We start from the raw sequence: 23,959 nt of genomic DNA, 5'->3' as shown, positions 1-23,959 counted from the left end.
GGGTAATCCCACCAGTCAAACTGGTCCAAAATTATATTATATATTAAACATCAAATGTGTTTCAGATTAGCTGTTAAATATGTATTTTCTGTTCGACTGTGGTATCAGTTTGTCTAGCAATTTTTCGTGAGGACAGAGAACTGACTTTGAAAATGACCCTTGAAACTCATCGAGCCACACTTGGTTAGGATTAATTGCAATACTGAAAGTGACAGTTTGTGTGCATTTTAGTGAAGATACTTCATCCAATCTCTTCTCAATTGTTTTATTTCACTAGAGCAGGTTTGGATGTACTCAGCGTGTGATAAATGGAGCCCGTCATCTTGTTTAAATGATATTTTCAAGACGACGAGCAGATGGGATCATTTGATGTCTAACAAAAGGCTGCATAATCAACAGCCGTTACTGTGATCCAGAGATTTAAAGTGAAGGAAATTAACTAGTATGAGACCACAAAAAATGGTAAGAGAGAGAGGATGGTAATAACAAAGAGAGAGGCGAAAGAAGACATCCTGTATCTGTTTTTGTTTTGGGATACATCACTCTTCATGATATATGTATTTCAGAGGAAAATGAACTCTCTTTGTTCTTTTTCCTTTTCGTTTTGTTCTTTTTCTTCTCTGGTCTCCGTCTGTGTGTCTGTCAGCCTGCGTGATGATGACAGTGTAAAAATAGGGCTGATGCCTGTTGAGTGTCTTTTGAAGCGCCGGTGTAGTGAAATGTTCTCTCCATCGCATCTTCCTCGTCCATAAATCTCCTCTGCGCGTCGTGACATCGGGCCCAGCTCTGATGTGCTGTCCAAGTTTTATTAGCAGACTTGAGAGAGTGGAACGGCGTGTCGCTGTTGAGCACGGGAGTTGGTTTTTAAAAATGGTCCTGTGCAAATTTGCAGCCCGCAGATTAAACGGCAGAGTGGGAACTGCTCCCCGCTGCCATCACATGGTTCATTGATGTCACAATTAGCTGTGGAGGGAGAGTGGTTTATACTGGAGAGATCAGAACTGCAGTCAGACTCCTTGTTCTTTACTACGCATGTGCAATTTACCTGCTGTTATAGGAAAACAAACCAGGAATATTGATGACATATCCTGAACTTTGCTGAATTTTGTTTACTCAAATGCTTTCTGAAATATGAAGGAAAGAAAGCTTTTTGTGTGTGTATATATATGTATACATATACTAGGGCTGTCGATTTAACATGTTAATTTAATGAATTATTTATGGAAAAAAATAAGGTAGAAAAATAACACAGTAAACGCACCCTGAGGCCTACATGGTTAGGGCCTGAGCACCGATGGTGTGAGAACCCTCTTGGAATTGCTGCATTTCATACAGTTGTTTGTTGATGACCATGAAGCAGGGCAAAAACCCACTGCGTGATGGAGCCCAATGCAGTAAGAATGCCCTAAAATTCAGGATATTGGGGCAAAAATGCCCCTGTATGAGTATTGAGTATTGCTTATTTATATCATTGGTATATTTAAGCAATATTACATGAGTGCTGTTTTTGTTCCGAATGTTGCAAATGTGAATAAACAAGAAGCTAATATTGTGTTATATTTCAGATGCAATATTGTGTCTGCGCTCAGTTTTGCCAACGAAAATATTACCTGTCAAGCCAGAGCAGTGTTTTGTTTCTGAATGAATCCGTGTTTTGAGCAAATCATTCGGGTGAACCAATGATTCAATAGTCCATTCATAAAGAGAGCCATTTACTTCATTCCTGAACGAATCAAATGAATGACTCAATGACTTACTCATTTAAATCTGACATTTACCGCCACCTACGGGCAGTTTTAGTTTCTTATTTTAATCATTTCATTAAAAAAAAGCATTTAAAATTTTCAGATTAATAATAAAAAAAAAACATTAAAGGTATAGTTCACCCAAAAATGAAAATTCTGTCATAATTTTCTCACCCTCATGGCGTTGAATACAATTATGTTGAATAAAAAAAAACAATCTTTCTAAAACTTTTTTTTTTTGGGCTATTTGATGCTTTTCTGATTTAACACAATAATGACTTAACACAATAAAGATCTTTTAGGGGTAATTTCTACATTTAACAATTGCATTTAAGCATTTAATTTGAAATGAATTAGATTAATTAATCACCACATTGTATAATTCATTAGATTAAGCCATTTTAATCTTGTGACAGCTGTATATATATATATATATATATATATATATATATATATATATATATATATATACAGTACAGGCCAAAAGTTTGGACACATTACTATTTTTAATGTTTTTGAAAGAAGTTTCTTCTGCTCATCAAGCCTGCATTTATTTGATCAAAAATACAGAAAAAAATGTAATATTGTGAAATATTATTACAATTTAAAATAATTGGTTTTCAATTTATCATACTTTAAATTATCATTTATTTCGGTGATGCAAAGCTGAATTTTCAGGATCATTACTCCAGTCTTCAGTGTCACATGTGACATCCAGTCAATCACATGATCCTTTAGAAATATGAATAAAAGGTTAAAAAGAACTGCATTTATTCAAAATAATTTATTTGTTTTATATAAATCTTCTTTATTATCACTTTTTATCAATTTAACACATCCTTGCTGAATAAAATTATTGATTTATTTAAAAAAAGATTATTAAAAATTATTATAAAAGATTTCTATCTTGAAAACATTTGCTTCTTTTTTTTTTCTTTTCTTTTTTCTTTTTCTTTTTTTTATTCATCAAAGTATCCTAAAAAAGTATCACAGGTTATGAAAAAATATTAAGCAGCAGAACTGTTTCCAACTTTGATAATGAATCATCATATTAGAATGATTTCTGAAGGATCATGTGATAGACTGGAGTAATGATCCTGAAAATTCAGCTTTGCATCACCGAAATAAATGATAATTTAAAGTATAATAAATTGAAAACCAATTATTTTAAATTGTAATAATATTTCACAATATTACATTTTTTTCTGTATTTTTGATCAAATAAATGCAGGCTTGATGAGCAGAAGAAACTTCTTTCAAAAACATTAAAAATAGTAATGTGTCCAAACTTTTGGCCTGTACTGTATATATATGAGAAAGGGGTGAATAAATATTGCTGGATACAAAATTGTGCATCCCACCTGCGCACCATAGCCATATTCATATATAGTGCCTATTTTGTGTAGGTTATATAAGATGGTGCATTTTGCAGCAATAAACATTTAAAACAGTAGTATGCATGCTACATCGTTGTCACATGATCTCATAACATTGCATAAGTACAGCAAGTTGCATCCAGTTATCATATTGGAGATAAAAAGGATGCAATCCAGTTTTTTGTGTAAAAATGTCTTCACATTTGAAAGTCCAATCAAATTATGAGTGAAGAAAGAGATGGTAAAAATTGCAGCTGATAATACTTTCAATTCATTCATCATAGTTGAAATCGGAGATCAGGTCAAGCACATCATGTTGTGCACAGTGTTGTATACTGCACATTTAGCAAATTTATTAGTAGACCATTTATACAGGGCATTTGCATACTGTGCACAGTATACATATACTGCTGAAATATTGCATGTTATTAGTACAAGAACAGCAGCCGGCGTGGGAGGGCAACCAAAGCCTCCAGCGCAGATCATCTGAGCTCCCCACACCCAGCCTCGCCTCTCTAAAAGCAGTGTTGGCTCTGAACCGGCAGAAAACACTCCCACCTGCACGAGGCATCCAACAAATATTTGATAAGTAATAAAATTTATCTTCCTTGCCCCTGCACGGTCTGAAGAGGCTGCATTAATCCACGCCATTATCGTGGAGCATGATTCAGACCATTAATCATCTCGCTGCTCATATTTGAAATCTTTACGACACCTCAGCGGCTGCGAGAGTTTCTCCGCGTTCACAGTGAGCTCTCTGTGTGCTGTGGAAAGGTGTAGAATGGTTAGTGTGGTCACCGCCTCCAAACCCAAGCCCTCCTCCATCATAATTCTCAGACTCCTGATGGATCTCAGCAGAGACTTCCTGTCTTTTCCCCAGTTAACTGTATGTCAGCAGACATGCATGTGTGCGAGCGTGTATTTGGGGTTTCTCATGTCAGCGTGAGTGTTATGGAAAGACTGGACTATGTTAGGTAGTCAGTAGTCGATAGCAATATAGTAAATTGCATGATTCTTGATATCAGTTTTGGTGCCCAAGCAAAAAGTAATATGCTTCTGAACACACTCCTGTAATTTAATCCTGCGTGGTGTGGTGTATCCATATGGTTGCATACTTTCCTTTTTCTACCTTAAAGAAAGAACAACAGTATAATGTATTTTTAGAAAGAGAAGGATGGTCTTTAAAGTAGCCAATGATATATGTTGTTTTTAAGTCACATGACTTCAAGACTACTTTTCCTGGGCTAGCCCTTAAAGTAAAGACGAGTTTGAAAAGACATTTCTTCTGCCTCGTGATATATTTGATAAGTTATTTAGATGTTGTTCACTGATCAGCTTTATCTAACAGACAGAAAACCATGACAATGCTGTACCTCAATGGACAAATCGCTGTACAATAGAATTGCACTCATCTCTTTTCCCAATAAGATCTTTTTTTTAGGTAGTGCCATTTAATTATATTAAGATATTTATTTATTTGGATCTACCATGATATATTTGGTTTTATGCATAAATAACACATTTATGGTTTGTATTTTTTTTATGTTTTATGGAAAGTCAAGAGCAGTGCACAGTTAGCTGTTAGCAAATGAATGTTAAAAAATCAGATGTGAAAATAATGCATACCATACAGGGTTGCAGTTGACTGTTTATATTAATATCCCTTCAAGATTTTGACTGAGAAGTGCATTTGATTCACGTGTGTACACATGTGAGCATTTGATGCACGATAAACACATTTTTTTAGTATTGACTTCTAATTCTTCTGACATCCCTGCTTGTAGACGCAGGTTAGGGTTTGAGTCATCAATGCACTCTCATTGTAAGTGGCCCGTGTGTTGTGTGTGTGTGTGAGTTTGCGGCGACCCTTCTCTCCTCCTCTTTGGAGATGAGGATATCGAGTGTGTGTGTAATGAAGTGTGGCTGAGCTGACATGGTGCCTCTTTCAGAGAGAGCGAGAGATGACGTTGATCAAGTGAATGTGTATTTTAGTCCCTCTTCAGAGATGGAAGACGTGCCAAAGCGTCCGACTCACCCGTTCCCTCCGTAGACCTCCCGAGCCCAGTCTGCCCGGGCGTTTAAGCGCGTCTATGTTAGAAAATCAAGACCTACAGGGGGAAGTGATATTTATCCTGACAATTTCGGTGAGCTTCATTACTCTTTTGTGCTTTCCAAGGACTAGAGTTGCAGTTTTGGTCTTTTGTTCGTTTGTAACCAATGTATCTCATGACTAACCCCATCCGCTTCTTAAGGAGATGACCCGGAGTGATTCAGACCAATTACAGTTTGCTGGTCCTCTGGGACGGTGTTAAAAAGTCTGGTTGCAGTTCTGTAACCGCAGATTGAGTGTTAGTGTTATTTCCCACAAGTCCTGGAATGGCGTTGGTAATTCCATCCCCTCGCAAACTGCAGATTTGGGTCGATACGTATTTCTCCCATTACCTGCTACAGTGCCTTCACGAGGCCCCGCCAGAGTCGCTGTCCTCGCATGGCTTCGGGCGATGACGGGCATCGGGATGGGCCGAGATGCCAATTCAGTAAAGGGCTCCGGGCCTGCTGTTCTCAGCAGAGCCGTGGTTTTGGGCACAAAATAAAATCGTTTTGTCTTGGAGCTACCCACGAATAAACTTAAAATGCAAAAGCGGCAAATCGTGGCCAAGGCCACTGTGTGCACGTGTTGCCAGCTCGAGGCTGCCGTCTGTGATTGAAAACGTACCTTTATTGGGTTCAAAACACTGGTGTTTTGTTGCAAAGGCTGAGCTCTAGGCGCCTCACGTCCCTTCTGCGGACAAAGTGATCACAGAGCTTAAATTAGAGCGTCCTGCAGCCAATAACAGGGGCAAGAAATCCAGAAAAAAGCACACAAACAACAACATCAACAAGCGTTCGATTCATTGCATGATCTTGTTTGGCTGAAGGTCTTGCAGACCTTGGAGATCTCGTGCCGAGGGGGCCGTGCGAATGGGGGTCGTGGCTCACGGGCCCATCCGCGCTGGATTTGTCTTGGATCTGATGCAACTCTCGCTGCTCGTTTAGGAAAAAAGAGTCGCTGTGTTTTCGGAACACGAGACCTCAAAACACAAGCCGCTAAATGGCTGTTTGAATAAGGCCTGTGGGTGTCCAGCTCGTCCAACGTGTGACGTTGTGGAGGAGAGGAAATGGAGATTTTCCACTGCATCTCCGATTGTGGAGAACGTTTTACGATGTTGTTATTATTCGGTCAGACAAATGAATTTTTTTAGAACATTCTGTGCCCCTTTGGCAAGCTGTGAAGACTTTTGGGAGCTTTATTATTACAGGGTTTTGCCTTAACGTCGCTAATGGTAGTTGGTAACGCTTTGCTTTTCTACTGCACAGAAAGTGCTGTTTTACTAGTTCCTGTTCCGTTCCTCTAATGAGGGTTGGAGACGGTCCTCTCTTTGCCTTTTTTTTCCTTTTTCTGGCTCTTCTGTCCTGTCAAAATGACGACCTGGGATTATTCTCCTCTTACCTCAGTTCCTAGCCAGTTACACATAATTGTTTTGATAAGATCTTGATGATTTCTAAAGCTGTACTCATTGTTTTTCTGGTGTGATTAGTGGTATTTGCTTAGCCAAGCATCACTATTACTATTGCTCACAGTTATTGATTAAAACCAATCCCTAACCCTAAGTATTAAACTATGGGTTATTAGGCATCTTGCATGTTTGTGCTACAGACACGAATGATAACTCAACTCATGCAGCTCGTGAGAAGAGATGTGCTGCTACTTTGACTTTTTTAGCCATCAGGTTTAAAAACTTTGCTTCACAGGTAATTTGACAACAATACAAAATATGTGTTCATGCTTTTTCAGTTAATTCGTGTTTTACAGTAAATAGGGCAATTGACATTTGCCACCATATTAAGCATCCTGGTCCTCGTTTTCTTCAAATATTTTGATATTCAAATGTCTTATTTGTACGTTTTCCATACTTCCCGTCTTACTACTGTATATATGGCATGAGAGAGAGAAAGTGCTGTTCTTTCTGTGGCTAACACCAGCTTTCTAATTCTAACTCAGCAAAGAAGTCTATTTGCTTCCCTCTGGGCGCCCAGAACAGAGAGACCATTCTGTTTCCTCCCAATTCCCAGTTATCGGCTCTGTTCGATTTTAATCCCAGGCCTCTGAAACTGGAAGCACTACCGCTCACAATCATGTAGAATCCTTTCTGTCATGCTTGTCCAAGGAGCTTATCTCAGAGACTGTTATTCATGCAGGGATCTGGGACTGTATTTTTGTGTTATCTTTGCTTTTGATGTCTTGGCCTCTTTAGCGACTTCTGAGACTTAGTAATTACTTTTAATGGTTTGAAAAAAGACCATGACAGAGCACTAAACTCTTTCTTCTTGACTATTTGTGACTTACTTTTCATTCTAAAACACATTATTCTGTTGTTCATTGTTCAGAGGGCTAAAGGGCAGCAACATCAAACATCAAAGTGCCCAAAACCAAAGTAAGGTTCAGAAGTTAACAGTGGAACCATTATATTAGTGCATTATCCTGTAAATATCTGTCCTTTTATTGGAATTTTCCTGTGTTTGTAGTGGAAGATAATTTTGATCTTCCACTATAAACATTAGACAGTAGTAGTGAAAGTAATGTAAAAAAAAAAGTCAAAATAAAAGTAGTGAAAAAATAATATATTTACTTTTGATATTTATCAAGCTACAATTTCAAATGGAGTCTTCCTTATTATACATAATCATTTTTCAACTAATATTTTAATGTGTGTTATTTCTACCTGGTTTGTGGTGTTTGTTTGTTTGTAGAAGGTGGAAAATTTGTACATGGAAATAGGATTCCAGTTTTGGTTCCAGTTTTTTGGACAGGAAACTCGTGGATAGGCATTACTGGCATGCAGATTATTGGAAATCATTTCCTGGTTTTAATTGCAGGGGTTTTAACACATAGACCTGTGATGCTTGTGTGGGAAATGTGAGTTTGACTTCAACTTCATTTGACATGCTTGTTGGCAAAAATATACTCGCTGTACAACAGTCTGAACACTAAGGTGGAAAGAGGTCTGGTGTACCTGTGGCAAACATCTTTTACATTACCGTGTGTGTGTGTGGTCTCTTACACACCTGAGTTAAAACCCATTTAGAGGTGACCTGGAGAAAACAAAGGAGCTAGAACTCCTATTGTTAACAGAGGGGCTTTAATAAAACATTACTTTTCCAGAGTTCATGTTGAACACACACACACACTTTGGTTTTGGTTTACTAAAAGATCACCATTCATGCATGTATGTCTATCTACAGTAGGTTAATCTCACGGTGGACATATCTTTGTCATATTTCACACCAAAATCACAAGACAAAAATAAGGAATATATTGGAATAAATTGGACAATAAAATAGTATTTATTTATTTACCTCAGTGCAGCTTTTTTTTTTTTTTTTTTTAAGACAAGCTTCATGATATCTACTTGATCATTCACTGGTGCTAGCATGCATATTCAGTTGTCCTTTTCCTTTGCTGGTTTCCTCATGATCACTCCTGTATACAGCTAAGTATGCTTTAATCGGTTTATTACAATCATAACTCATCATAACTTAAGTGTAATAAGTTTAGGAATCGTGCGTTCAAAAGACGAAACATGATTTGAAGTACTAAACACTGCCCCAATTATTACACAATCTTTTAAATACAGTCATTATGTAATTATTGTGATTGCGTTATGTGACACTTGAAATGTGAGCAATTGAAAACCCTGCACTCTCCGATTCAAAGTCTCCTGCTCTTCCCACTGAGCTGTCTATGTGTTTAAGCTACTGCTTTCCGTTCCAAGGAAACCTTGATGTGTGAAACAACTATGATTTTCAACTAAGAATTACCTTTAACATGGAGATGTCATATATCTGGGCGTTTATCCTTTTTTTCAGTGTTTTTTTTTTTTGTGCTGTGAACACACAATATAATGCATTTTTATGTCTTAAAATATAGCTAAATATGGCAAGGCATGGAGAGGAAGTAGATTAAGGTCGTGAACTCCAGAGGTCACGGGGTGCCGTGAAGGAGTCACTTCACTCTGGAGGTGTAGGAAAGGCTCTCGTTATGTCGTTTCACTTCCGTGACCCCAATTATGAGCTTGACAAAAAGGCCTTTGATATCTCACTGAATCCAGAGCGATGACTGAGAATCGTGAGACAGCGTTTTTTTAGTGTTCAATTTTTCTCCCTTTTTTGGCAGCTCATCAGCATTTTTGAGTCGTAATGGATGGGGATGGGGGGTGGAAAGGGGTGAGAGAAATGATAATGGCGGAGAAGTAGAATAATTGTGAAAATGATTAGATTAAGTGAGCAAATGAGTTCTCCAGTTGGGACGGAAACCAAAGAATTGAGGTCAGCATTCCTGACAATTATCATAAGAGGAGAGAGAGAGAGAGAGAGAGAGAGAGAGAGAGAGAGAGAGAGAGACACAGAGAGAGAGAGAGAGAGAGAGAGAGAGAGAGAGAGAGAGAGAGAGAGAGAGAGAGAGAGAATCCAAACAAGCAATCAAGGTATGTAGTGAAAAAAAGATGGAAATGCTAAGACGGATAAGGGAAGTAGAAAGTACAGGAAAGTGTGGCACTTAGAAGCATTCCAGCTTTGTGCTTTTAGATGTTTTGTTCTGGTGGCAGTAACTTGAGCAGTTTTGTAAACCGTGCAGCGCGCTCAAGCAATGGGGCTCAGTGTGCGTCCCCCATCCGCTCAACTTTATCAACTCCATATCATTGCCTGTAGCTGAAGGAATTTTGAGGAAAGTGAGGTCTTGGAACAAGGGGGAAAGCAGAGATGCAGAGCCCCAAGTGCTGGATTCCTGAACCCCGAACACACACACATACACAAAAGCGTTCCTTTGCCATAAGCCACTCAGACAGGGATCTGGTTTCATGGTAAATTTTATTACACATGGATGTAAGGGGCTCCTACAATTAGGGAGGGCTTCTTAACAGGGTCTCGCTTATCCGTCTGCTTGTTAGCCTGCTAGCTTGAACATTTCGTTCTCCCATTTTATGTTCCTTCCCAACCTCCCCTTTCTGCCCCATGCCCAGTCTCTTCCATTCCAATTCAACCTCTCTAACTCGATCCCATTTCTCTCCCAACATCTCTCCTCTCTTCCAGCACCGGCCACCTTTTCTTTCTTCTTTGCTTTATGGCTTACATATGAGCTGTTAAGTTAGGAGTGTGCCTCCCTGTTCTGTAGCCATCTGGGATCGTCTCTTCAGAACCCCTCTGGCCCTTTGAGGAGATCCGGTTTCCATGAACGCTCACCCTCACCTCCCTCTTTCCTCACGTACATACACAAACACCTCCCTGTGGACCCCCTCGACATCTCTGAGATTCCTTCCTCCTTGCCTTCCATTGTCCGTGTTTTTGAAGGAACGTCTGCGGATTGTGTGAAGATTGGATGTTCTGCCAAAGTAAATCCAGGAGGATTAGTGGTTCCTACTAATGTAGGGTACATGATGTCATTGGCTAGATCATGGACAAGGGTCGAAGGCCACACATGGACATTTGTAGCAATTTGTCTCTTCTCTCTAGTTCTCCCCTCCGGAGTGAGTTTTATCTCCTGGCGGAGGGCCTCTTCCGCTTGGAGAGTGGCAACTGTATAACACCCCTCACCTGTTTTCAAAACAAAGATGTGAGCTTGAACGTTTTTGAAAATCATCTCTGTGTTTTCATTCTTAGTAAATTAGAGGGGGTCAGCCTTAAGGGGAGGTGGAGGGAACTCTGTATAGTGATGTTTAAATAACTCTGGCATGTTTTTAGGAAAATTATGGCAGATTTGCAGTATTGCCTCATATATCATTTTATTAACCCTGGGAAGGTTCCTCAGTTTGACTGAATGAAAAATGATACTCTTTTTTTCTTACTGCGGAACCCAAAAGTAGATGTTTTAAAGAATTTTCTCACTGCTTTCAAGCTTAAAACAGCACCACAAAAGTTGTTCAAACGTCCTTTTCACCATATTACAAGTCTCCTGAAATAATTCAATAACTTTATTTGAGAAAAAGGCTGAAATTTAATGGCATAGTTGGACAAAAAATGTAACCACCCTCAAGTTGTTCCAGACTTCCATGACTTTCTTCTTTCTATGTAACACAAAAGAGGATGGGGGCGGTGCTCCAATGTTGTTTTGGAGCCCGATGACTTTGTGTATGGGCAAACAATCATCAAAATATCTTCTTTTGCATTCTGCAGAAGAAAGAAAGTCGTACAGGTTTAGAATGCCATGAGGGTGAGTAAATGTTTTAGGTGAACTGTTCCTTTACACTTGAATCAGTCACAATGTCAGAAACAAGATTGCGCCCAAGTGCACATATACACACACTTGTTCGATTGTACAGACCTATGAGCAAAGATTTCCCCAGTGCAGTTCCATAAACATTTTATGAGTCCCTGCGCCCCACTAAACTCGGTCGGTATCGAAAACCACTTCACTCGCGAGCCGGCAAATAAGCAAATACCTCCTCCCCCTTTCTCTAGTTCTCACTTTTGCTTTGCAAATGAGTTTCTCTCTCCAGTGGCCATAGTCATCTGTAGGTGCTCTGTGGCCCAAAACCCTGAAATCTTACAGCTTCAAGGCAAAATGTTTGTTTTTAATGTTTATTTTTTTCCGATTTTTTCAGGAGAGGAAATGAACGATGCATGTTCATGCTGGGAAAGCCGTGTACGCCTAATGTTAGCAACATTGGCTGAATAATTTTTCCCTCTCTATCTCGGTAACTTCTTTGCTTGTATGTAGGTCTGTACCAGGATTTACATGCTAAAAGCCGGAGAGCTTAAGCCTGACTTTCCGAACCCTCGCCCTGAATCCTTCGCACTAACCCGCTGAGCATGTGGAACAAATTGTCTCAAATGGGGTATTTTCCTCCTCGTGAGGTAGTGACAGTTGATCTAAAATGTTGCGTTTTTTTTTTTTTTTCTGGGGCTATAATGGCTTCCCCTCTCAGCGTCTCGGCCTCCGGCCTTCTCCTCCGTGTAGACTGCTGCCTTCTGAGAAAAACTGAGAGGTTGTTGAGTACAGAGTGTCTGAGAGCTGCTCAGGTTGTTTGTTCAACATTTTTATTTAACCTCTGACTAAGTGGCTTGTTAACAGGTATAGAACGAGTCGTGCCTACACAAGAACTACTACACATAGTAGGGTTACTTTTTACTGCGTGTTTCTGAACCTATTGGAGCACAGAAGAAGGTTTTTTAAAGAATGTTTCAACTGTTTTTGTCCATTTATTTAGTCAATTGGGTCCAAAATCGTACCCCTTAGACTTTAATTGTATGGACAAAAAACAGGCATTATTTAAAAATGTCTTCTTTTTTGTTCCACATAAAGTCATACAGGTTTGGAACAACATTAGGGGGAATAAATGATGACACCATTTTTATTTTTGGGTGAACTGTCCCTTTAAGACACTTTTTCTCATCCAGGTCACTTGCGTTGACATAATTCTGACCCAGACGTTCACACTCGGCTGCCCGGTGGTCGGTTAACGTTATGTTTATTACTGTAACAGAGGAGGAGGATAGGAGAGAAAAACTGGGGGTGCGGGAGATGGAGGGAAGAGGGTGAGAAAACCAAACAGAAGGAGCCCAACCATCACATTCTGGTCAGGGAGAAGCCGGGAAACAAGCTGAAGAATCCGGAAGGGCAGGGTGTGGGTCCACTCTCATTCGAATGTAATGTCTTATTGATACATTTCATCGCTTATTCTCGTTGCTGTGTGGTGGTGGAGTCAGTTGTGATGGTCGGCTTGCCAAAAGTAATCATGTGCATTTTTCCTTATTTCTGCAATAGATTTATTTAACAAAAACTGGGGATGATGCCGATAAAACTTGACTACATTAAACCCAACTCAGTTTGGGTGTAGTTCATTTCTGTCATAATTTACATACCCTCATTTTGTTCCCAATGTTTATTTCTAATGTAAGACTTCAGTGAAAATTTGAAAAATGTTTACGCTGCTCTTTTGCATTTAATGGAAGCAATATTGAGACCATTCCAACCACACAGCAATGCGTTAAAAACCATTCTGAATACCCTAGCAACTGCATAGCAATGTTTTAAAAAAACGACTCTGAACTGGAGCTTTGTACCCATGTCAACTTCCAAAAAATAAACTACCATACACATAGTTTAAAAGTGATCCAAACAACTTGCGTGCTAAATTACAAGTGTTTTGAAGCCGTGTGTTTGATAGATTTGTGGGAGTAAGAGACCAAAAAGTGACTGAAAATCTTGCCGTCTGTCCCCAAATGTAAAATATATCCGGTTGTGAGAAGATGTGTCATGCCAGGTTTGACATGAGTGATGAAATTGGTTGGTGCATGTCTCGTAACCACGTGTAACTCTCCGAATTTGAATATACGTAAGTTCGAATGAAATTGCAAAGCTACAGCAGAGGGTAAATGATGCCAGAGTTTTAATTATTGGCAAACTTTTTAATTGGTAAATTGTAATGTAAAGAAAAAGAGAGAAATACAAACTTTAAAGGCATTTTCTGTTAATGTTGCATGCAGGATTCAAACTCATGTCGTCCACATGAGTTCCACAGCTCAATGTGTCAGAGCCTGTATGCTCAGCCTCATCTCCAATAAATTAGTGCATTTCTAATCTAAGAAGTGAGCAGACATGGAAACCTTGGGGCGCTTGTTAAAACTGTACTTGGTTTGAGCAAGTTGAGGCTTGAATCTCTCCTGTATCAAGCAGGGAGGTGAGTATGCTGTGTGTCTGTGTTTATATTTGAGAGAAACTGGTGTTTTGTTCTCTATTCTCTACATCTCGGATCTTCTCTCACTGTCTCTGTTATTGCTTTTTCACACCCTTCTCCTCTGGGTTTAAAAGATCTCCGTTGCTCGCTTTTTTCCTCCTCGCTCAAATCCATTCCAGCTGAAACTTGCGTGAATACTCTGTGATCCCCCTCTCGCTGTAGGGCTCGAAGTAATACTCTGTCTATCAAAAGGAATATCAGAATCACTTCTTATAATGCTTGTAATTGAATTCATACAGATAAAATTTCCACTCTTAACAGCATGAGCTGAGATGGAGATTTGATAACTCAAGCCCCAAGACTACCAGGCTTAGAGTCAGAACGGGCTCATTTCAAAATATGTACGTGTGTGTTTTGGCAGTAGTTAACAATGAGCTTTATCTTTTACAGACACAGAACCGCATGAAGTTAATGGCTGATAACTACGAGGATGACCACCTCAAGGCCTCCAAATCTGACCAGACCAATCATAAACCCTCTCCAGATCAGGTGAGCCAATCAGAGCGTTCATTTTTTGAGTGCACCTTAGAGAACCACTTTCTTTCTTTATCCATTACTACTTAAATTAAGTTTACTAAGGTAAGTGTCACTTTTAATATTGATCATACTTGGGGTTTATGATTATATGTTTAAATGATTTTTTATTATTATGATTATTATTTTCAATTTTTATTAAGAATGTTAAAAATATGTATTTCTCAAAGTGTCTCTCTCTCTCTCTCTCTCACACTCACTGATATCTGATTTCTCCCTAAAGGCCCCATCCTGATTTATAAAAAGGCAATTATAACCAAACAAAAACAACAGGAAATTACATATTTCATATTTAATAAGGCACTGCATCCTCAGCTCCAATTTGTGTATTATTTCATTTTGGGTCACCCCAAAAAAAGCTCACGTTTTCTCATTCATGAATGTGCGGGCACACACATCCCTGAGTGTTTTTCTTGGAAGAGTTCAGGCACACAGGATGATTCTGGAAGATTTAACTGGCTTTGTTCTTTGTTGCTTTAAAACGTTGAATTCCTTTCGCCTTAAGCCTCTCTCCTCTGGATGGCTGTCCAACAGGAATTAGTTCATAAGGAGAGAAAGAGGAAAGAATTGACATGATAAAGGATGAATAGAGAGTGAAATTCAAAGAGAAAGGACAGCCTGTTGCATTCTTCAGTCCCAGCTCTCCCAGGAAGCACAAATCCTACTGGTTGTTATGACATGACTTGATGCGCTAAACGCAGTGTGTCATACCTGTCCATGGACTCCTGAAGTAATCTAGTTCAAGTGCTACATCCTAATTCACATGCTGAAAGAAACCTATCAATCAACAACACTCCGCCTAGGCCCTCATCACAAACACAACACAACACGGTGTGTGTGTGTGCGTGTGTGCTGTCGGAGCCAATTGGAACTACGTCTACACACATATACACACTCAATCTCCCACGCACACACAGACTTTTGCTATAAAGCTATCCCAGGGTCTCTCCCCCATTACAAACCCTTTTCATTGTCTTTCCCAACTGCCAAGAAAACACTTAGCTCACATTTTCCTGTGATCTTCATTTCTCACTTACATATTTCCAACTCAAATAAGAACACCCTCACACATCAACACCTGAGCCCATTCCAAACCTCCCCGATCGCACTGTTATCACCTAAACATGCCGACTACAGAGCTGGGACCGACAGGGACCTCAGACAGCATTCATTGCAGGTATTTTCCACAGCCATCCAGGACAGATGCGGTAGAGGCCATGTGTGTTACTCATTTTGAGCTCATACTGCTACGGTTTCAATTCCTGTTGGAGCGTAGCTACCTTTTTTTGGGAGGGGGGAGGGGGAGGGCTGAGACCAGTTGCATTTAATCCTCTGTTTCACTTCAGTTAGATGGCTAACTAATCACCCTTAACCCTCTGTTGAGAGATGGAGAAATTAATGGCAAAGTGGTGTCTCAATCTTATAGATGACATTCATTCAGCATGTTTTCACTACATGTAAAATAGTGTAGACTCTGTGCTGATCCTCACTGAGTGTTTGACAAAGGGCATGCATTTTCAGTGCAATACATGACCTGCTCTCACCCACTAATAACTTCTTTCTTTAATCCCATGCTGCCTTGGATTAAACCTGCACTCATTTTCCACCAATAGGACGATGAGGAGGGCATTTGGGCATAGCCAATCATGTGCCCTCTCCCAGCCATTTTGTTCAGAAGGGTGAGAAATGTATAAATGGGGAATGATGCTCTTCTTCTGTATTTCATCATGTGTTAACTGTCTTTGAGTGTGCTTTTTTTTCCCTTCACTTTCAAGTTAATCCTTTCATTTCTTATTTCCCTCTCTTATTGTTTTCATGTTTTGTGATTTCATTGTCCGTTTTTTTTGTCTTCCTTATTTTAATGTGTATATTGATGATTTTTTTTTTTTACCTCAAAAATTGTTGTGCATTTTTTTTCCACACAGTCTTTTTCAACTTGTTGGCCACAACCTAAAAATTGGTCACAGCCTAGGTCTGTTCTGATTTGTTCCTGGGCTTTTGTATTACTGCAGAATTTTTTTATTTTTTTATTATTAAATGAATTATAAATGCATTTTTCTTGGTGTTCAGGACCAAATCTGAACAAACCTGGGCGTTGTTTTTACAAAATTTGCATATTTGTCATCTGTTGCTATGTTGGTAAATTTACAAATTGTCAGGCCAATGCAATTAATGGTAATATATTATAATATATAATTATATATATTATAATATATAATATTTTTTAGGACATTTTAGCTTTGAATGATAAACCATTTTGGTCCTATGACAGGTCACCACTTCTAATATAAAATCTGAAACAAAATAATATAATATTTTGTTTAATATAAAGTCCCGAAACAAAACCAGCTAAGAAGCACTGCTTTATATAGTGTTTTTGTGAATAAATCAATGTAGCTTAAGCCCTTTAAATTGATTTTTATAAATGACTTGAGCAGCTATTGAACTGACATATCCTTTCCCATCCCTTGTCGAACATCTATTCAGGATTTCTGTCACGCAGACAGTTGAATTCTTCCCTCCACCTGTATTATTTTACACACACAGCCAAGGAACAAATCGACCGGTCTGCCTTTTGACTACTGTGGTCTTTTCCTGTCTTTTCCCTCCAAAAAAACAACAACATTCTCATATTTGCCTCCACACTGACAGCTTTGATGGATGGTTTTGAGGAAACAGATAGACCGTAGAATACATATGATCTGCACATGTTTAATCCATAGGACATATGCGCAACCGTTCGCGCTCTCCCCTCAGAGCCGTTGCCCTATGCCCGTGGTGATGCTAAATGCCATGTGGCGTTTTGACTGTAATTAATTTGCAGGTTGCTCCCTGTCGATGCAGCCTGCAGATAACATGTCCATTGCATGAACAGTCGCATGCGTTAGAGCGCATATACTGCGAGTGCAATTAGGCGTAGCAGAGCGCTGGAGAACAGAGTGGAATTGTGTGAGCTGTGAGCCGAGTGTCTCGGCAGTGTGAAGGGAGGTTTTTAATCTGAACAGCTGCCCACATACACTGTGTCCTATTTCAGGCAACTAATGGGCCCCTTTTGCTAATGTTTTTGCTTCGTTCGCAGTTCTTAATATATGAACCCCTAAGCTGTTCGCCCAACATTTTGAGGAAGAATTCAGATCGTCCACTACACTAACTGTGCCAAACCTACATGTAACCGTAACATTAAAGTCGCTCTTTGTGTATCATATGACCATGTAAAACTTGTAATGGCATTTAGCAGGGCAGATCAAGACCCCCAGGTCCCTGAATGTATTAAGGCTCACATAAAGGGCAGCCGTGTTCTCCGAACCGTGTTCTCGGGGCAAGGCAGGGGGAACAGCAGTCGTACGTACAAGTGCATGATTAGAGGGTAATAATCTCAACATGACTCTGATCTCCTTCATGTTGAATTGTGGGTGGTCGAGGCCTATTTAATTGCTCAGCGTTTGGCACGATAACCCACCGCAACCCTGAAATCGCTGTCGGCTATGATGAAATGCAGTCCATTTTAATCTGACTGTGTGGTGCATCGCTAGGTGTATTTACAGATGCTCTCTGGCCCTTGACTCTGTTTTGTGTTGTTGTTCTTTAGGGGTTCACATTTTCTCCTGCGGCTGGCTGTTTTTTGTTGATAATTGATGCATGTCTGCTTTTGTTGTCCTCTTCCATCATTCCAGTGTCATTGTGTGATGATGCGTGTGGTTTTTCGGAGCTCTGGAGTTCTGGAAATTAACCCCCACGAGTGAGGGAGCTTGAAATTTTCAGAACTCTTCCAGTTACGCTAGCAGAATATTTGTAAGCTCTGCCTTGAGGTAAATGTCAAGATGAGCTGAGCTTCAAATATCAGAAGGACTGACAGATCATCAAACCCTTTGTGGTAACTTGTCTTCTTATCTGTTTGTCCTCTTGTTTGTTTGAATTCCTTTTGAAAAAGTTTGTTTCTCAGTTTTAGCCTAGACATCTGCAAGAAGTGGGGAAAGTGTGATATCCACCACAAACTTGACTGTATCATTTCATTTTCTGTGCAACTGGAAGGACCAGACCCAGATGGGAGATGTCCTTATAAGCGAAAAAGTTGTCAAACAGTTGTTTCCATTCTTCCAAAACAGGTCAATTCACCACTTTTGGGTACATCTTCCTCCCTAATTTTCACATCACTCCCTCTTTCTTTTGTCACAAAGGTTGTTTTCAACTCGCGTACAACATGATGCCAGAGCGGGTGTTAGCATGCGGAGCAGAAAAGTAATGAAAACTCCATTGTTGTCACCTCTATTTGACGACCTTAGACATTACTAACCATTTGGACGGTGCAATTCCATGGAAAACTGTGAAACAGAGTTTGGCAATCACTCGCATATTCCAGGGGTCAGTGGGTACCCGTCCCGCTGGAGCAACTAAGGTGTAACCTCTTCTGAACCCGACCCATGAGTGCAACCACCCACCATTTGCCCACATTATTAAAATGGTCCCGCCCCTCAATGAAAGAACAGAGACCTTGTTGCTGCCTTGGATTTTTTTTTCTTTCGGCTCAAAAATGGCTCAGTGGTCAGAGGAGGAAAATTTCAACAGTTCTGTTTTAGTCATTAATATGAACCCAAAATGCATGTTTGCTTTCTTATTTGCCTTTTGTACTTGCATTGTTTATTCCAGCTTGACTTTTTTCTTTCTGTCAGTTCCAACTGACTCCAGTCCAAATATTTATAATTAGATTAAAATGGGAAACATGTGGCGGCGAGGGAAGTTGCAGGGGGTCGTTGTTGAAACCTTCCCACCTCCATATGATTTCAATATAAAACTGGCCTCTGGCTCCATGTGCCTGGTGCAGACAGGAGGGTAGACAGTGGTGGGGCCCTCGCTCAGTCTGGGGGACTTCGCTTGGCAGAGCGCAAACTTGGGGTTTCTGCGGAGCCCCTGAACCATGCTGCCCTACTTCCTGTACCATGAAACTGAGATCTACATCCCTGGAACAGAAGAGAGTCACTGTACCCCAAATGGCTCAATCAGTCACTCTCCGAGTGGAATCACTTCTCCGTTTGTCAGAGTAAGAGCATGCCATAGGAAATGAGGAAATAGGGTGTCATTGGAAACATACCCTAGCTCCTTGCAAGGGGTCAGAGGTCGTTTGACGGATGGTCGTTGCTCACAGAGCCTCTGGAGAGGCCAGTAGAGTGAAATGACTCTTAGCCAATCAAGCGTGCGACAGATTTCTACCAGTTGGTCCCAGCAGCACGTATGCGGTGGGTTTTATCTGACCCTGTAATCGGAGCCCCTTGCTCGGCTTGATGAGAGACCGATGACTGCCCTTGAAGACGAGATGAATGGCTGTAGTTCTGCAGCGACTACATTTGAATCGGCCAATCGGAAGAGTGTTGAGATGGCAGCATCTAAGTGTTGAGATGATGTCATGAAGGATGAGCTCACCTATAAGAGCTCATATAGGAGTGTGTTGAATCTCTCCTCTGTCAAGGCTTTTGGCTGAACGTTCTCCGCTGGATCCTGAGAGAGACTCTGCTTAGCATCAACCGGATAGGCGATGACTTCCCCCGCCACCTCTGTTTTTCACTGAGCATGTCAATATATGTATTTTCCTGAGAGGAATTCTGAGCTGGCTCGGATTGAGATGGTACGTGTTTGGGGAGGTTAAATTCACTAGTCATGTCAGAAGTTATCTCAACATGTTCAGCTTCTCACGATTTCCAGTCCAGCTATATATAGTCCTGAATTTTGAAATATGTCTGCCTTGTGGCGCAACTTTTGCTCTTTTTTGAAGATATGAAGGTGCCACTTTTGATGTACTCTCTTGCCCTCTCTCCCTCTTTCTTAATGTTCCCTCTCTTCTCCCTCTCTCTCAGGCATAACTTTGCTTTTTTGGGCAGTTTTGTTTGCCCAGTCTTGCTTTACTGCCTAACTGTCCTGCTTTTTAAGGCCTCAGCAAACCACACGTCTTGGCCTGCTCTCCCAGGATGCATCACTCAAGAAAAATACATTTTAATGCTGCATCCATGTTTCTGGTTTCCCTCTTGGAACTAGGCAATCCAAGGACGTACTGGCCTGCTGGCTTCTGCTTGCCTGGTCTATGTCAGAGGGTAAACTGGGAAAATAGACTAAAGATGTCAATCGAACCACAGCATTTCTAATGAATGCTGAATGATGAAAGAACTTTTTTTTTTGTTTTTGCCCCAACATTGCATCAGTTCTCCCCTCAGAGTTTTGAAATTGATTTTAGGCTGTCATTAATTGGTGAGTTCTGGCGATGATAAAAGTATGGATTTCTGTTGTTGACCTCAGAATTACCAAATGACTGTGAACAGTCCTATCAAAACAAATAATTGCACGACTCCTCCCTCCTCAAACTTGCTGAACCCAGTATGGCCACAATTTCTGCGCAAGCTGCTGAAACAGTAAAGTTCGAGGCTCATTGTGGTGGGGATTATGTGGTTGGAACGTTTTGGCCCCCTGGTCCAGTGCGCCATTTCTGGATGTGTTAACGGGCGGACGTGGAAGCCCTACCCTGGGCGTTGCGCCGATCGGCTCCCCTCTCCAGGTTAGGAGGGGAAAGTGCTTGTAATATTATTTATTAATGGTCTGTGACTGTGAGCCATGGAAAATCCTCAGGATTTTAGAGTGTCTTCTAACTGATAAAGCAATTGTCTGAGCATTTCCCACTCCAGTGAAACGCTGAAAGAAATGGTTATTGCAGGGAGATTGTTAACCATGTTAACCATGCTCATCTGGAAAAACAATGCATCTGGAACTGTTGCTGTATTTGTTATGCGATATTTCCCTGGGATTTATCACTGGAAACGTGTTGATGTGTTCACTTCCAGATTGTTCTTGTTTCTTACTAGGGATGCTTAGACATGTTGCGTCCTAATCTCCACCAGCTAAATGTTAGCTTCATACTGCTAATAAACTCCCTGCGGCATGTCAATAGGCCTTAATGCTTTCCAGAGCTGTGGATGGGGGGCCTGGAGCAGGTTGAGCCCTCTGGCCCCCCTGCGGCCGCCGCTGGTCTGATTTAAGGCTGATAGGAAAGAGCTGGCTCAGATTCTGCACCCTGCCTAAGCTGTCCAACAACCACCTTAAATCTCTCAGTTCATTTAGCACTTAACCAGCCGTGGACGGAATGAGCGCTGGAGACCGGACGCGTGGAAACTGCATCGTTTCTCTCTCTCCTTGTATTTCTTCCTCCTTTGCTGCTGCTTCTTCTTTGTCTCTTCCCCCACCTAACCCTTGGTTCAGTCTGTTTCCGTTTACCTAGCTCTCCAATTAAGCCTAAAATCGAGGGCCTAGAGCTACCTCTATTATCAGTCAATAAAAAGGGAAGCCTGCCATGTGTGGTTCACACTTAAAAGAGGTGTGACAGGTTAACATAAGATGCATATGTGTAGACCAAACTAGGACAGAAGTGCATGTGTGAACCACATAAATATAAAAAGTGTGAAGGTGCCATACATACTGTGATTTTTTTTTTTTTTTTTTATAACAAAAAAATATTGATATTATAATGTGAACAATTTAGCTTTGATAATCACAGTTTTGTTTTGTTTTTTTCAGTATTTAATTTTTTAGTGTTTTATATTTAAAGTAGACAATAAGGTAATGGTTCATGGTAATATTTAAAAAGTAACTATTTAGTATAAAACATTTACCTATTTAAAAAAATACTAAACAGAATGTTTTCTAATATATTACAAATTAAATGAATACAATTGTATTAAATTCAATTTTAATTAATTAATTATGATATATACCATTACAAAGATTAAAGATTTTGTTTGTAGCGTCTGGGCCTATGTGAAAGTGTGTCATTTTCTCTTTGAACCAGAGCTGTTGACACACTTCCTCCACACTTAAATTATTCCTGTCTCTGAGGACCAGGTGTGATAGCAGAGGATTGTGTATTTCATATATTTCAGTCTGTTAGAGCCATCTCTACCAACTCTGCACCCTTGAACCCACCAAGAGCCCCATTCTCAGCCTCTCTGTTTCCTCTGCCCCCTGTCTTTACATGCGTAGCGGCGTAAGTCTTCTGGTGTTGAGTGCTACACAGGGGAAACACTTTGACCTCAGGATGTGGTTCTCCTTAGATCTCTCCATCCACAGCTGTTCTCAAAACTCTTTTTGGCCTCTTGTGGAGCACTGACAGCAACACGAGAGCTATCTTAAAAGTTAGGGCTGTTTGTGCAACAAAACTGCTCCAAGTCAATTATAATACCTGGAGCAAGTTATCTGTTAACATTCCCGTTTCTCATAATGGCAGTTGCTCGGCTATCTAGGCAAAGGAGAGAAGTTGGCAACAAAACAACAAACTACTAAAATAATACAAATAGCTGAAAGCTTTTTAAGACCTCAGATGAAGGATGCCATTAAAAGAAACAGACTCAAGTCAAAGGTCTTCCGTGCATCGTAAGGTTAAACTTAAATGTGACACGTTTATAGTGTTGATTTAAATCTTCCGTTCATGATTTTCTGAGCTCCCTCTTGTTATGTTCAGATCTGGCTTCAAGTCATTAACTCGTCTGGTTTGCCCTCACAGTGGGGTAGATGTTCTGGAGCTTTGCTACATGTTCACCCCTTCCTCTGCTTTCTCTTCTACACACCCGGTTAATGATGCCCCTCAACCTCAGTTGGAAGAGGTCAGGACCTTCTTTCACCCCAACACCCCTCACCTTCAGGGTGACGACCCCCATGGTCACCCCTCCCACCTCATGGAGTGAAACTACAACCCACACGACAGCTTTACTTCCCTTTTCAAGAGGCTAATTTCTTCTTGGCAGTTTTAAAGTCTTTTTTTGCTCATTACGGCTATGGATATACACACACGCACAAATACACAATGAATGGAATTCTGTCCCTAGACTGCAGCCTTCATGGTCTGTTTAAATGGCGCTATGATGGTGACACTGGGAGTTACTTGGTATAAAAATTCCCTCCGTCCTTCTCCAGAGTCAACAGTAACCTGCCCTGGCTTTTTGTCCTCCTTTCCCCCACCCCGTGTATTGGCATTGACTGGGCTTTGAGTGAGAGCTTTGGCATGTAAGTCAACAGTCATAAACCCCCCACCGGTATAAATCTAATGGCATTTATATAAAAACCTGCGTAAATAGGTGACGAGGCACTAAGTTCATAAAATGCTGCAGCAACAGAGTCCTGACATGCATAAATCTTGCATCTCTTAAAACATGAGTGCTGTTGTAATTTTGTACCACGCGAGAGAGGAAAAAGTCATTGTAGGACCTTTTTGGTAACCAACTTCAATCTAAAAAATATGTGTGTGTGTGTTACATCATTTTAAATCTAATTACATTTTCGGTTTTCTTATTAGTAAACTAGTGTTATAATTGATTAGAAAATTTGTGAACTAATAATCGTTTGACCACACAAATAAACAAATACATATTTGTTTACCAACAAATATATTTTCAATTCTTGTGTGATGGAGGCAAACCAAGTGATTATTCTGTAATGCTTGAGCAAATTATGGAATTTTAAGACTGCGCGCACGTGTCCATGTGCGTGTGTGTGTGTGTAC

At 40.3% G+C, this 23,959-nt stretch overlaps 1 protein-coding gene across 12 annotated transcripts in view; it reads left to right on the top strand.

Annotated features, from left to right (window-relative positions):
• The window catches only part of erc1b (ELKS/RAB6-interacting/CAST family member 1b), a 202,286-nt gene that overhangs the window by 151,644 nt on the left and 26,683 nt on the right, over nt 1-23,959 (top strand). For 10 of the 12 annotated variants that reach the window (XM_079868403.1, XM_079868413.1, XM_079868412.1 and 7 more), the window contains one exon: nt 14,284-14,382. In XM_079868403.1, coding sequence (XP_079724529.1) covers nt 14,284-14,382 — 99 coding nt within the window. Of the gene's footprint in view, nt 1-14,283; nt 14,383-16,040; nt 16,107-23,959 lie in introns of all 12 variants that reach the window. The other 2 variants (XM_079868405.1, XM_079868404.1) reach the window with 1 other exon arrangement.

The sequence above is a fragment of the Squalius cephalus genome, assembly GCF_949319135.1.
Source record: "Squalius cephalus genome assembly, chromosome: 4".
In the NCBI taxonomy this organism is placed as follows: Eukaryota; Metazoa; Chordata; class Actinopteri; order Cypriniformes; family Leuciscidae; genus Squalius; species Squalius cephalus.
Note: the sequence above shows the minus strand (reverse complement) of the source record. Positions and strands in the feature narration are given on the sequence as shown.